Raw genomic sequence first — 15,768 nt, 5'->3', positions numbered from 1 at the left:
GCCACCAGCAATTGTCCCTCCATTGTTGTGTGTGTGTGTGTATGTGTGTTTGTGTGTGTGTGGGTGAAGAAGACACATTGATCTTAAAATACTCTCCCTCCCTCTCTCTCTCTCTCTCTCTCAGTGCACTAAAACTAAAAGATCTTTAGGCTACATTTTGAATGGCAGAGAGCATAATGAATGTTAATCTTTTTTACATTATTTTACTTTTCTTTATCTTTAGATTTTACTTTTAAAGCACAATTTCAATTTAATTTCACTTATAGAGCGCCAAAACATTACACATGTCTCATGGCGCTTTACAGAGTGTTAGACAATCAGAGAAAAGAAAAGAAGGCCCATGAGTAACAGGGGCGAGAAAAAACTCCCTAGAATTGGAGATACATATAGGAGGAAACCTCGAGCAGATCCACGACTCAAGGGCCTGACCCATCTGCCTAGGGTCAGTTACAGGGCAGTAAGGTCTGTATACATGATAAGTGAGAGGTTAGTTAGGTGTAGAGAATAGAACATGGTGTTTAAAGCCACCTGAGGTATATGTTACAAAAGGATGAATGAATTGCATCTGTGAAATATATTGAGGCATTATTTTGTAGAATATTATGCTTTAATAAAAAAATTGTTTTAACAATAATCCATAATATGACAACATAATAGCCTACATTTTTACAAAGCTTAGTTTGCACTTGTACACAATGTAAATGATTTGGGTAGAGGTTGAAATGACATCAGGTAAGTGATGTAATACTATATCATCACCATAATAATCATCTGACACCTTTGAAGGACTACAGTGCTGAGTAAACAGGTTGATCTACGGTATAGGCAGCACTACAGGCTATAGGCTGCCACAGGCTGTCAAACCATCCTAATTGCTTTTGCTATCTCAATTATGCTAGCTTAATCACACTAAATACTAGTAGGCTACTCTGCAAATAATTGTTTAGAACTGTCTTAATGACTTTACACAATATATGGCCAAAGGTCAAAGTGTAGGAATACCAAATACCTATACATTTGCTGTCCCACTTTTTCCAAGCGTCAACAACAATAACATAATTATTTTGAGGATATATACACACTGTTGAACCCCCAAATCAAGCATCTGTTTGTTAACATCATTTACATCAGTGTGCTATGCAATTTCATTTTAGTGTTGCTCGTGCTCATGATTTGTAGATGGACCACATCCCAAAAATGACACATTTACAAACAATCACATCATCTGTAGACATCACATCTACAATCAACCACATCATCTGTAAACATCTAATGACATCACATCTAACAATCACATCATCTGTAAACAGCTAATGACATCATATCTACAAACAATCACATCATCTGTAAACATCACATCTACAAACAATCACATCATCTGTAAACATCATATCTACAAACAATCATATCAAGGGAGCTATGTAAGAATGTTTTTCATTGACTATAAATCAGCCTTCAACACCATCATCCCGGACATTCTAATCAGGGCAGTATATCCATGATGGAACTAGCACCTCAGGACTGCTGTGTAGTAGGTATGAACTGAGTATGTATATGGCATGTGTGTATGCTAGTCTGCCTCAGCTTTAAAAACTGTTCTCATTAGTGGCAACAATTGGAGCTACATCTGCAGGTGTAGAAAGGAGCTTCTCCTGTTTAAAGCGGCTCAAGTCCTACACCCACTCTGCCGGTCAATGAGAGGACACTGGTCAAGTCAGTCCATGTCCATGTTTTCCTCACACACAAACTCCAGTAACCAACTAATGCAATCAGTAAACTCAACTACACCATGTAAAATAGAACCGCCATTGGATGTATTGATCAGTTTACTTTCTTTAGCGTAAGCTACTATAACGTTTGATTAGTTTACTTTCTTCAGCGTAAGCTACATAGCTATAGGCTGGACATAACTAACGTTTGAACCAATCCAGCACCTGTATGGTGTGTGTTTTGGTTGGGGATGTTGGGAGGATTTGACATCCACCCGCATAAGAGGGTAGAAGTAACAGTCAAGGGGGACGAAACTCAGAAAGATTCAAACTGAGAGCTTAGTCACTAGTGTTTTCATTCATTGAGGGGGTATTGGCAAACTATTTTCATATCATAACTAGACACAGTACCAACCACAACTTAAACAAGGTCCAATGATCCTCTCCAGTGGTCACAAGAGAAAATGCAGTTTTTTTCGTTTTTTCAACACAAGGGAAATACGAGGTATAAAACCTTTTACTGTCTATGTATAAAACATGCATTACTGGCTGTGAGCTAAATAATGCTCACATAGCTTCAGAACCCTGAGATGTATAATCTTTCTGGGCATATTGTCCATATAATTTCTAAAATAGACTAAAATAGGCTATCTCTGTAACCTGGTACCTGGTCCTCCTTGTCATTATAATTTAACGAATAGAAGAATGAATGAAGAATGAATTAATTAAATTCAAATGTAAACAGTCATGTTTTAAAGTAATTCTAAATAAATATAAAAGTAATCAGACATATTTAAAGTAGCCTACCTAATTTTAAATAAATCTAAATATAACCATGGTTTATGAGTATAGGTTGCAGTCAAACACGTGTAACCACAATATTATCGCGAGATTTCAGTGTCGACTAGTTTGAGCGGAAGTAGACTGTGAGTCTCTTTTCCGGCGGCCATAGCGGAGCATCGGGTGGGTAAGCTTTTCTGGCTAACATGAATGAAATCATCTAACACCATCCTCCCTTTGAAACTTGTCCTTGCCGTCCCTCGTATTGCAATTGTCACCGATTTTGTTGTGATTGTTCATCAGATCTGAATATTACAGTGGTAGATTCCCTGTAGTGGAAGTTATAGTTGGCCAAAATACCCTTGCTACTGCTAGCATAAGGTCCCACCGTAAGGCTGTGATCTCCGTGTCACAAAACGACTGTTTCAGGTTCTGCCCCTGGTTGTGTGTGTATGTCGGGTTGGAGGGTTTTCTTGTAATGGTAGCGTGTACCTTATACTGCTGCGTTAACTTAGCTGAACGTTATAACTTACCGGACCAACTTAGACTTGTTGGTAGCAACCCAAGGAAATGTCGAGGCTAACGTTAGCTATAAACGTGTCGTTGCTAAACTCTTATGCTGGTGTTGTAACTGTATCTGTAACTGTATTCTCGGTTAGTGCTGTGGTTGTAGTTATGTTTGGCAAACTCAGAATTCATAGATGCCCGGGATTGTTGTGAGGCTGTTTAAGTTTACTTTTGAGTTAAGGTAACGTTAACTCCTCATAAGCTAACTAACCTGACGCTGTGTGTTAAGTTCCTTTAGTAGTGTGGCAGCTAGCATGCGCAGTTTGCTTGTAATGTTTTGTCTGGGTATTGAAGGTGTTGTGTTGATGTAGGTGAGGTTATAATGTGTGTGTTGTAGCTGGGAATGACGGCAGTGAGAGTGCTGTCCCGGCTGCTTAGAGACGTCAGGTCTGGCTCAGGCTGTCTACAGCATCAAGTGGGACTTGTTGTCCTGGTGATGTTAATGCAGTGTAGGGGGGAGAATGGATAACGGACTGTTCATCTTTGCATCTAAGGGCACGTGTGTTGACTCAGTGTGTGTGTTTGCAGGCACTATGAAGCTGAATCCCTTCGTCACCTCCTCCCGGCGGAAGAACCGCAAGAGGCACTTCAATGCCCCTTCTCACATCCGCAGGAAGATCATGTCCTCTCCCCTCTCCAAGGAGCTTCGACAGAAGTACAACGTCCGCTCCATGCCCATACGCAAGGACGATGAGGTCCAGGTGAGACTGACCCACACACACACACACACACACACTTGGGCTGCACACAGACACATGGGCTGCGTTTACACCGGCTGGCCTTGATTCAGTTCCAATTGTCCACCTATATCGGATTTTCTGGACTGCCTGTTTACATCCAAGTTTGAGTCACTAATTTTAAACACAATCTGCATGCTCACCAGAGGAATTTTGATCACTGAAGTAAAAGCAAACAGACAGCACTGCAAATGCACAAAGTAAGCTTGCATTTGGGTGTTTCAGTGGGCATTCTGGACAGTTGTTTACTTTTGATACTTTCCTAAGTATCTTGAAAAGGCTGCGAAATAGGCTATCGTTTTTATTTTAAAGTAAGAGAGGAGAGCCTACCGCCTCTTCCATCTGTTTTCATTTTTAATTACACTGTTCTGCCAGTTTTGCATTCACGTAAACTTGAAAGCAACATTGTGTAATGTATATGTTATACGAAAGCGCAAAAGACTGAGCATTTTCAACAATGTGCAAGTTGAAAATGACAGGGAATATCCGATCTGCCTGTTTTGACTGCAGTCACATTGGCATTTATTTGATTCCTATCAGATTTATTTCCCACATATGAATGAGGCCTGAATACGATCTGAACACAGCGCTATAAACGTAGCCTTAGACACAAACACAGTGAGGTCAGGTCTATTGCCCATCCGTAAGGATGACGAGGCCCAGGTCACACACACACACACACACACACGGAGACACGTCTGGTCCAGACACACACGTCTACCCCATACTCTCCCAAAGGTGAACGCACACCTGCAGTGTGTTGTGGTACAGTTGATGCTTAATTGTGTATGTTTTTGTGTGTGTGTGTGTGTGTGTGTGTAGGTGGTGCGTGGTCACTACAAGGGCCAGCAGATCGGCAAAGTGGTGCAGGTCTATCGTAAGAAGTACGTCATCTACATCGAGCGGGTGCAGCGCGAGAAGGCCAACGGAACCACCGTACATGTCGGCATCCACCCCAGCAAGGTGAGCGCACAAAGCTCTGTGTGTGTGATGAGAGGATGTACTGATGTCTGACTGTGTCTGTCTCTGTCTGTCTGTGTCTGTAGGAGGGCACACTGGTACGCACCTGAAGGACTCTGTGTGTGTGTGTGGGGGGGGGGGGGTAGTAGGATGCATTGGTGTCTGTCTGTCTGAAGGGTGCAGAGTAAAACCCAGATAATGTTGAATAAGATCAAATGATTATGATGTTCAGTGGTGATTGACTAGTGACGTAGCAACAGTAGCCATGATGGGCAGAAACGAGCCAGGGTGTTCTGCTGAGACTGTGTAGTGTTTCAGAATCAGATGAGCTGATAGTCTCTCCACAAGGATGGTTTTCTTGAGCTACTGTCCAGTTTCAGGTGAGCTGTGTGTGCAGTTGTCCAGTTTAGGTGTTGCGTATATTTTTAGTGTGTGTGTGAGTATATGTTCAGTGTGCGTGTGAGGTGATACTTTGTTCATGTTGATGGAGCTTGTTATAGGTCAAAGGTCAGGTGACAACAATGGAACTTCAACTATATGGGCACCAGTTTCATGTGGGGAAGTGTGGGTGGGTGTGTGTGTGACACCTGTGATGGGCACTCTGAACTCTGTTTTGTTTGCTCTCTGAAATCAGTTTGAGCTGCACACACACGAGAGCTGTGTGGTAGTCCTGTATTGTGTGTGTGTGTGTGTGACAACTGCAACTTGACTAATTCAAGTGGTGTGTATCTGCATGTGTGTGTGTTGTGTTTTACCTCTTGGTCCACTGACCAGACATGGTGGGTGTAGCTGCACTGTGTTCAATGATCACCTGGATGTGTGTGTGTGTGAATTCAGGTGTCTGTGTTTGTGGGTGGTTGTAGTCAGTTAGAAGTAGGTGAACAAAGGCGTGTGTGTGTGGTAGGGCTCAGGTGGCGACGTACAGATGCATGATTGTTGTGCGTGTGTGTGGTAGTTCCTAGGTGATGCAGATGGTGTTTGATCCGGTGTTAAAGCTGGTCAGTGAGTGGTGATGGGGAATCAGTGTTTGATTAATCAGGCCTGGCTCAGTGGCGCTAAGAGTGTAATGCCCAATCAGTGTTTGATTAATCAGGCCTGGCTCAGTGGTGCTAAGAGTAAATCAGTGTTTGATTAATCAGGCCTGGCTCAGTGGTGCTAAGAGTAAATCAGTGTTTGATTAATCAGGCCTGGCTCAGTGGTGCTAAGAGTATATCAGTGTTTGATTAATCAGGCCTGGCTCAGTGGTGCTAAGAGTATATCAGTGTTTGATTAATCAGGCCTGGCTCAGTGGTGCAAAGAGTGTAATGCCTAAAGTCTAGAGGGCCTGCGCTGCAATCCCACTGAAGTTGATGAGAGACTCTCCGTCTGTCCCCCTGTGTCTGTCTGTCTGTCTGTCTGTCTGTCTGGTATGACATGATTAGTGTGTCTGGTCCAAGCAGCCTATATGTGTTTGGTGAGATGACTCCTGTTTGTGTGCGTGTCTGGTCCAAGCTGCCTGTATGTGTTTAGTGAGATGACCCCTGTTTGTGTGTGTGTCAGGTGGTGATCACACGCCTGAAGCTGGACAAGGACCGTAAGAAGATTCTCGAACGCAAAGCCAAGTCCCGCCAGGACGGCAAGGAGAAGGGCAAGTACAAGGAGGAGACCATCGAGAAGATGCAGGAGTGAACATGAGCTTTTGTTAACAATAAAACTGTACAAAACACACCGCTGATGCTTCCTGCTCACTCTTGTCATGCACCCCCCACACACACACACACACACACACACCTGCCTGGGTCTCTCACAGCTCGGGCTTCCCCAGTGACCAGTGTCACACACACACACACAAACGTTGCAGAAGTTATTTTATTGCACCATAAAATGTACTTATGCAAGTGCAGCCTTTTCTCCTTTTTAAGTAGACTTGAAACTAAAGGAATTGGACAATGTACACTGCTCAAAAAAATGAAGGGGGGGGGGGTTGTGCATTTTTTACTCATTGGAAAATGTACACTGCTCAAAAAAATTAAGGGAACACTTACAGTTTTCCACGATTGTTAAAACACTTATTGAAACCTTCCACCCTTTACTTCATTCTCAAACTACAGTCACAGAATGTCTGACAGTTCTTACAAAATAAAACCCTCGCCTCAAAAGTTTTACTTGTGCTCAGAACCAGTGTCGGAGTACCGATCCCAGTGTATGATTGAAGTGTTCCCTTTTTTTTTTTTTTAAGCCGTACTTTGTCCAATATCAGACTTGCTGGATCTAACAAGTTAAAAACGTTACATTACACATCACAGAAAATTAAGACCACTCGATGGGGAAAAACAACAGCTGCATTATTTTAGTTTTATTAACATCGGTCATTAACTGATATCCTTGGCCCTGCTAGAGGTCTGTCTCCAGGCAGATCTGTTGATCAAGATCCCGAGTACATAATCGACGCCGGACACGGAATGGACGTATCCCGTCCGGGGCCTTGGACATAAACGACAGCGCTGGTCCCGTTCACGTCTGGTCTCAGCGCGTGGGTCAGCCGCGTGCGTGGTGTTCACACTCGGACTGTCATGAGCCGAGTTGTGCCAATCCAACCTCTGCTATGCTAATATGATTTATGAATAGCTATGGCCTCTAGAACGCCCTTTTTCAACCCACACACATCTCAAAATTAAAACACATTTTAACTACTATAGTCTACTACAACTTGGACTGCCAGTAGGCTAGGAAGGTTCATAGACAACAACGCACTACGTATTCGTCCGTGAGTGATCATGTGACTGCGCTTCCTTGTTTTGCGGTGGCTCGCTGGTCGGTTCGTGTAGACTAGAGACGGGGCGCATATGAAGGCTGCATAAGTTACTCTTCTGATCCAAAAGTCAAAGCTTTATCATGGCCGAGCTGAGCTTCGTGATTCCCATGGCCGTGATGACGATATTCTGGGGAATAGTCGGCGGTGTCGTGCCCTGGTTTATTCCCAAGGGCCCGAATAGTGGGTGAGTGCAACATTAAACCGAAAAGGAACTTGGGGTAGCCTATCTAACCAATTTACAGCTTAGCAAAGTTTCATAGTGCATAAGGTGAATGATTAGCTCGTTTAAAAGCTTAAAATAAAGAAATGAATGGATGAAAGTATTTTTTTCTGCTGTCGGTAGGTTTGGTGAAATTGACACCGAGACCGGTGTCTTGTTTCCAATGAGGAAGTTTTAGCACTGTTAGAAAGCTCCCTTGGCCGAAGTAATATCTCCCTTTAAGATTGTTTATTAACTGCACATGAAGACGATGAACACCCATATCATTATGGCATCTTTTTAAACTAAATTAAAATGTCACGTAGTTTAAAATAAAAGCTAAAAAACAGGAGAAAGCCGTTTAATGGGGTGTCAGGAGTGTTGGTCAGGAGTGATTGCTAGTCCCGTGTCTATGTGTCAACTTTGGGATGTTCTCTTGGGTGGAACGTTTCTACCATGTTCCTCTTTGGAATTCGCTGATCAGATGTTGAATGCGAGCTGACTAAGTCTTCAGATTCAGAGGGATTTATTTGTCACAGTTATAACCGTGTAGCCTACAACTAGTGATATGTGAACCTGGTTAATTCCATGCCTGTGTAAAATGGAAAAGAACATAAATAAAACAGCTAAAAGACAGTACAATATGATGTTACTGATCGCTAATGACAACAGTTGGAACTGCCACATCAGTTGAGTCCAGAGTTTTCATGTCTGGAGTCTAATGGCCTGATGGATATTATGGGACCATCAGACTACTGAGGCTACTGGAATGGTTGGAGTTCTTTATCATTTGAATGGCTCCATTCCTGCATCGGCTAATCTATATATCATGCAGGGAGGGGAGAGGAGTCCTAGATGCGCTCAGTTGAACGCACCACTCTCTGCAAGGCGGTGTTCAGTTGAACGCACCACTCTCTGCAAGGCGGCGTTCAGTTGAATGCACCACTCTCTGCAGGCGTTCAGTTGAACGCACCACTCTCTGCAAGGCATTGTGGTCTTTCACAGAACTGTTAGCACACCACACTGAAGCACTGGGTCAACATGCTCTCTATGGTTTCAGTATAAAACATTTGAATCACTGAGGGAAGACTGCATTTCCAGAGTTGTCTTAAGCAGGTCCACTCCTTGTCTTAGGTGGGTCTGTCTTAAGAAGGTCCACTCCTTGCCTTATTTTATGGTTTGTTTCTTTCCAGAGTTATTGTCACCATGCTTGTGCTGACGGCCGTGTGCTGCTATTTGTTGTAAGTATCACAAATGTAACACTGTACTGTGAGTCACCCCCCCCCCCCCCAACCTCCTGCTCCCTGTGTGTTTGTCTGTGTGTGTGTGTGTCTGTGAGCGTGCGAGCTCATTCTCTGTGTGTGTGAGCTCATTCTGTGTGTGTGTGTGTGTGTGTGTGTGTGATGATGAGCACTTTGTTCCACTCGCTGCAAGGCATTCCATTAACATTGACTGGAAATGGAAAAAAATCAATCAAGAGCAGGACCAGGCTCAAAAACATCTGAAATGCAGCATCCATGTTGAGTTTGGAAGCAGACTGCCCAACACCACACACTCATTGAAAAAGTGATACCAGGTCACTAGTTTTGATCCCCTGACCTGCAGGAAAGATGTGGGTTTGGAGTGATAGAACAGTACTCCTCCATCACAGGAGTGATAGAACAGCTCCTCTCCATGACTGGGTTAGGAGAGTGGAATGATAGAATAGCACTCAAATACAGAGAATAAATTCACTTGCCACTGAGACGCGCTTCACACACACACACACACACAGAGACGCTCTTCATGTTTACATTAGTGATTTACATTTAGTAGGTTTTGTTATCAAATGCAAATGTTTGTATGCATTTCCCATGGTTCTGCATCTTGAGTCTATTTCAGGCGTGATGAAGGTCAGAGTAGAGACCCAGAGTGATAAAGGTGTATTTGAAGATCTGAAGCACTTTCAGCTTTTGACCACAAAGCGATAGATAGATAGATAGATAGATAGATACTTTATTGATCCTCAAGATGTAGGGATGTGAGCGTGCTCAGTGCAGGCCTGAGTCGTTCTGCGGTTTGGCCCCTCCCCTCCACTGAGAGGCCAGAGCACACTTATCGCTAACTCAACATGAACTCAACTGGAGGCCACTAGGGGGCAGTACTGATCGCTAATTCAACATGAACTCAACTGGAGGCCAGAAGAGAAGCATCCAATAGACGTCTGAAGTTCGCCTACAAAAAAGCTGCCATCTTTGACTCTGTCTCAAATCGCGCACTTACAATACCTAATTTGAGTGCATGAGGGTGTTCACACTGAAAATTCCAACGACACGAAGGGCGCTGCAAGTTCCCGGATGGTGCACTCATAACGGTCAAAAAGCTGAGTGTGCAACGCTGGACACTTTTCGCCCTTAACGGACGCCATCTTGCCCAAATAGCGGAAGGGGAGGGAGCGTTTTCAAACTCGTGGTAATCGCGGTTGAGAAAGCTGAAGCAGCAACAGTGGAAAACAGACTTTACGGAGGTACAAGCAAGTTATAACATAAACGGTTCATGTTTTGACACAGTATGACCATGTCACTGTCGAATTGAGGACGCCAATAAAGTTATATTAAAATGTTTGCGATCGTCATGTCCGTGAAGTGCACGGAGTTAGTGTTTGATATGAGACAATACTATTTTGTTAAAATTTGCGCACTCCGCCAGTAAGCACACAGTGCACATAGTGTACTACACGAAAGTGTACTCACGTAAGTACACCAATTGAGACAGTTTTGGTTCTTTTTTGTAGGCGAACTTCAGAGGTCTATTCTGAAATGTATGACTGAGTATTGGGGCCACACATGAAGAAAAGTAAATATTTTGCCTTAACGAGATTTAACTCAACATGTTGACATTAAAGATGAACTGAACTGAAAGAATCAACATTGATAATGTGTTGATTATGACAATTAAATTTCGAGTTCATTGTTAAAGTTGAGTTTAATCTTGTCATGGCGAAAAGGTTTTTTTCTTCATGTGTGGCCCTAATACTCCGTCGTAAATGTGTGTGTCTGCTTGACTTGTGTCTGATGATGTGTGTAATGTAATGTAATGTGCAGGGGCCTGTACTACGAAGGGAGCTTAACCTACCCAGATGTAACCCAGGGTTACTTTGTTAAACCGGGGTTGACAAAACCTGGTTATCACAAGTGGTGTTAATCGGTACTACGACGCTGATTAAGAAGTTGATTTGTTGAACCGGGGTTAACCTAATTGGAGTTTGTGCGCGTTCACATAAAAGGGGCGGGTTGCAGCGCAAGTCACCGCTTTCAATGATGACGCGATCACCTTATTTTACGGACGAGGAATACACAATTATTGTGTTACGAGGAATTAAAAGGAATTAAAACTCACTCTACGACAAAAATCAAATACGTCGGCAGCAAACAAAGGAAGGCAAGGCTGTTGGCAACGTATTGCAGATCGGGTAGCCTAAAGGCCTAAAAGTAAAGTTTTATTTCCACATGTTCTTCAAATATGTGTTACGGAGGATTAATAGCTTACGGAATGTCTGAAATGAGTTGAAATAATTAAATTGCCTATTTTGAGTTCATAAAAAGGCCTACAGATGCAACACAATTCAGAAGTGGGCATATAGATTACAGTAATAAGGATAATTGAATGTTTAAGTAGCCCCCATTGACTGATTTAGTGTATGCATAATCCTGTGAACATTTCAGATGCAACACCAGTGCCAAACGCACAGGGCAGCAGGTGAAAATGAAACACAAAAACATTATTCAGAATAGTAGGTTTATATAGTTATATCTTGCATTAATATTTCTTAAAGGAATTATCCGGAGTAAAATGCACTTTAGATTAATTTACGGATGATTGGGAATACACACGTTGAGTTGACATCAAAATCATGTCATTCGGATGTGTTTTGAGAAAGTTCGATTTTACCGTTTTTAGTCAAAACTCGTTAGCGTGGAAGTGAGAAGGGCATATTATTTCGCCGCTACAAAACGCTATTTTTATACCTCTTCTACAGTTCCAAACAACATTACACTTACGTGGTAGTGAGTAGAGGGTCCCTAAAGCCAAACCGAAGTATCCCGAGCAGGGTTTCCGTTGTCCGGTAATTACCGGACATTGGCCGGAAAAAAAATGAAATGTCCGACAAAATTAAATATCTCCGGTCAAATTGTCCGATTGAAATTGGCTAATAATCCCGTCCCCTAACGCAATCTGAATTTGAGAATAAGCCTTAATATGTAAGCCTATATTAGACGTCCTCTGGCTATGTTTTTAAATGAACAGGCTCTACCGTTTGAAAAGTAAGCTATTAAACAACACGCATAGCCTATGCTGCAATTCAAATAGGAAGCGCACGCTTAAAACGTCCATGTTAAACAACGAACAAATGAGTGAGGCGGTTCAAACATGGCCAGGCCCAGGCAGACTAGCCTTAAACGTTTTTTCAGAGGCCAGACGCGATGGATGATGATAAATTGGTAACGTCTGAAGCCTCAGATGTCCGGTCAACTCCACCACCACCAGATAAAAAGCAGAAGTGTCGGGCGTATCTGTCGGAATCAGTGACATTGGAAGTGGAGTTGCGGGGGGTGCGGCCGCTCCAAGACACTGTCATTCTCCGTGTACACTGGACATGCAAAGTGTTCTTTACCCAAAGCATACAGTAGGCCTATGCGTTCTCTGTTTATGATCTGCAGGGTTAGGGCCTCCTCGACGAGGAGATTGCTGGTCCGCGGAAAATTTCTGCCACAATTAAACGGTATCATTGAACCGCGGCCGAAAGAAAAAGAAACTAAACATTTCCTACAATAGGGAACATTTCTTAATTTATTGTTATCAAATAAAGAGGCATAGCCTTAGGGGGTAGTGGTGTGAGCGCTCATTCTTGTGTGTGCGCATCTGTGTAAGTTAAACAGTCACCACTGGAGATAACGTGGGTAGCAGCAACAAACAACGTAGCCTTTTTAAAACAATGAACGAAGCGGACTCTTGCTGTCCATGAAAAGATACTGGCTAGATCTTGTTAGGCATGTTTAAGTTAGGCTAATGAATACACAATTCTATACAGCCTGATTATGTCATTCTTTAAGCTACATAGCCTGTCTCCAGTTTTCCTCAATTTGACTAATTAAAAAGGGATAATAGGATATTTGACCGGCATATCATCAAAATGTCCGGAAAACGAAACCTCTGCCGGTCACTTTGACCGGCACCATTTTTTTCTAGCGGAAACTCTGATCCCGAGGTCTTTATGTGGTCGGATAGAGAGTCCAGAATGAATTTCATCAAGCCAGTACCTTTCCGGAAATGTTGCCATCTTTGCTGCCATCTTTAGGGGAAAGTCTGTAGGAGTCGAGTGCCAAGTATACACGCTCTGGAAATTCCCAATTTCGTCGCCGTTTAAAAAAAAAAAAAAAAAAAATAGTCCAGTATTTCTTTTGAAATTGAAATGAAGTTGTATGGACTGGACTATGTTTTTTTTTTTGTTTTTTTTAAACGGCGACAAAATTGTGAATTTTGGCAATCGACTCCTACGGACTTTCCCCTGAAGATGGCAGCAAAGATGGCAACATTTCCGGAAAGGTACTGGCTTGATGAAATTCATTCTGGACTCTCTATCCGACCACATAAAGACCTCGGGATACTTCGGTTTGGCTTTAGGGACCCTCTACTCACTACCACGTAAGTGTAATGTTGTTTGGAACTGTAGAAGAGGTATAAAAATTGCATTTTGTAGCGGCGAAATAATATGCCCTTCTCACTTCCACGCTAACGAGTTTTGACTAAAAACGGTAAAATTGAACTTTCTCAAAACACATCCAAATGACATGATTTTGATGTCAACTCAACGTATGTACTCCCAATCATCCGTAAATTGATCTTAAGTGCATTTTACTCCGGATAATTCCTTTTAATTATGAAAACATGTAGGCCTAGTATGCTTATAGCCTCCATTTGGCTTCTGTTTTACAGCTAACAAGAAAAAGGTGTCTTGGAACACTAAGGCACCAGAGTGTTTTACAGTAGCAGAGGAGTTGGCCATCGCAAATAATAGTGGAAGGCCGATTATGGAAGGGGTTGAGGGAGGCATTTGGTCGGATTCTGGTGCTGTGGAAATGTGTAGCCTTTATGTGCAGGGTACAGTAATGTGACATTCAATTCAACAAGTTTGTTAAAATGGTGATTTTAATTTATTAGGCCTAAGGCTATGTCCGATTTATTTTAGGCTATTCTTGCTCAGATGTTCAGCATACTGTAGGCCTATGTCCGATTTATTTTCGGACATACAGTATTCTTGCTCAGATGTTCAGCATCACCGATGGAATACATGAATGTCCACGTAAGGGCATTGCTATGATGGGTGACATTAGAGACGTCTGCCTAGATTATCTGACAAAGATAACGAATTCCCTCGGCTGACAATCTATATTTTCATAGATAATATCGTCCGGGTATATATATTTTCTGGCGGTCTCTAAAACCCCTCGCCCTGCGAAGAGAGCCCCTCACGATTTGCGTTCCAATGTCGTATGGATCATCCAGGTACGCCGACATTGTCTCGGGAGAAATTGTTAGTGGAGGGGTGGTACTTATAAAGGGTGTGCTTAATGGAAACCTCAGGTTAACCAAGAACATAACCTGCTCGGAGCAGGTTTGAGATGCAGCGTAAATTGCCATGGCAGCATACCTCGGTTAAAACCTATCCACCTTTCGTAGTACGGGTTAATCAGGAAGTTACGCCACACGTGATCAAGTTGCTCTCGAAGTTACCCAGATAAGCCAGTAACCCCGCTTCGTAGTACAGGCACCAGGACTCTGCTGGTGATTGTGTGTGTGTGTGTGTGTGTGTGTGTGTGTGTTTGTGCTGCCCTCTGCTCATTGCGCTCTGCTGGTGATGTGTGTGTATTGCAGCTCATTGCCCTCTGCTGGTGATGTGTGTTTTGCAGCTCATTGCCCTCTGCTGGTGATGTGTGTGTATTGCAGCTGGCTCATTGCGCTCTGCTGGTGATGTGTGTGTATTGCAGCTCATTGCTCTCTGCTGGTGATGTGTGTGTATTGCAGCTGGCTCATTGCCATCCTGTCTCAGCTCAATCCGTTGTTTGGCCCGGCACTGAAGACTGATGTCATCTGGTACCTGCAGTATCACTGGCCCTAGAAGCACTGCCCCGCCCCTGAGGTGAGCGACTCGTGACCCCACGACCTTTTGACCCCTGCCAGCAACTGTAGCAAGGGGTACGCTAGAGCCCACTGCAGGGTCACAGATGGAAAACGCCTGAACCACACACACTCACACTCACACACGCTGATGCTCACTGTACCAATCCCATGGGCCCGGTGCTATATATTATATATTGCTCTGTGGGGTTGTGCAGTGGGAGCATTGAAATCATTAAGATGGAATATCACACAGAGAGATTCCCTGTTTGTCCACCAACTGTGGTTTTATTTGTTTATTTATTTGTTTGTTTGTTTGTTTATTGTAGACCCATGGGGTTGTGACCATGCCAGACCAGACAGTTCCTCCACAGAGAGGAAGGCGGCCCCTGAAGACGTGTGTGTGTGTGTGTGTGTGTGTGTGTGTGTGTGTTGCCATGAATGCATTCCAGTTTCTCCCCTTAACAACACTGGTGAACCTTCTAAGTGATTATAGAAAGTGGAGTGTGTGTGTGTGTGTTTGTGTTTACTGAGTGTGTAAACATCTGTTTATGAGTATGATAAGTTATGCTACCCTGTCTTTAAATTAAACATGTTTGAATGAACACAGACCATAGCAGGTGGAACTCAGTTTTCTGGATTATTAAAACTTTAAGACCATTGACTCAAGAGAACACGTGTCAAGTCAAGTCAAGTTTATTTATATAGCGCATTTCATACACAGGTCATTCAATGTGCTTTACATAAACAAAACCAAACAATAATAACATAGAAGGGTAATATAGTCAAACAATATTTCAAAAGGTAAAGATCATAATAAAAAGAAAACATAAAACACACAAGGTAAAATTATTTTAAAATAAA

General features: G+C 42.9%; 2 protein-coding genes across 3 annotated transcripts; both read left to right on the top strand.

Annotated features, from left to right (window-relative positions):
- The first annotated feature begins 2,617 nt into the window (after window positions 1–2,617).
- On the top strand, window positions 2,618–6,460 carry rpl26 (ribosomal protein L26). 2 transcript variants are annotated; one of them, XM_076287197.1, is made up of 4 exons: window positions 2,618–2,672; window positions 3,585–3,757; window positions 4,616–4,756; window positions 6,293–6,460. In XM_076287197.1, exons 2-4 carry the CDS (start codon window positions 3,590–3,592, stop codon window positions 6,419–6,421), a joined length of 438 nt encoding a protein of 145 aa, XP_076143312.1. In that variant the 5' UTR covers window positions 2,618–2,672; window positions 3,585–3,589; the 3' UTR covers window positions 6,422–6,460. The 2 variants fall into 2 exon arrangements, with proteins under 2 accessions (XP_076143312.1, XP_076143313.1); XM_076287198.1 differs by having other exon boundaries at window positions 2,623–2,676.
- Window positions 6,461–7,521: 1,061 nt separating this feature from the next.
- Window positions 7,522–15,515, top strand: LOC143125583 (V-type proton ATPase subunit e 1-like). Its single transcript, XM_076287196.1, has 4 exons — window positions 7,522–7,731; window positions 8,940–8,987; window positions 14,812–14,926; window positions 15,234–15,515. The coding sequence occupies exons 1-3, from the start codon at window positions 7,628–7,630 to the stop codon at window positions 14,903–14,905; spliced, it is 246 nt and encodes an 81-aa protein (XP_076143311.1). The 5' UTR covers window positions 7,522–7,627; the 3' UTR covers window positions 14,906–14,926; window positions 15,234–15,515.
- Window positions 15,516–15,768: the final 253 nt, after the last annotated feature.

The sequence above is a fragment of the Alosa pseudoharengus genome, unplaced genomic scaffold (genome assembly GCF_046254945.1).
Source record: "Alosa pseudoharengus isolate Yale_2024_CS ecotype anadromous, Long Island Sound unplaced genomic scaffold, YU_APseudo_1.1 YU_APseudo_1.1_scf_16, whole genome shotgun sequence".
Classification (NCBI taxonomy): Eukaryota; Metazoa; Chordata; class Actinopteri; order Clupeiformes; family Clupeidae; genus Alosa; species Alosa pseudoharengus.
The sequence above is the reverse complement of the archived record's forward strand: the minus strand, read 5'-3'. Positions and strand labels throughout refer to the sequence as shown.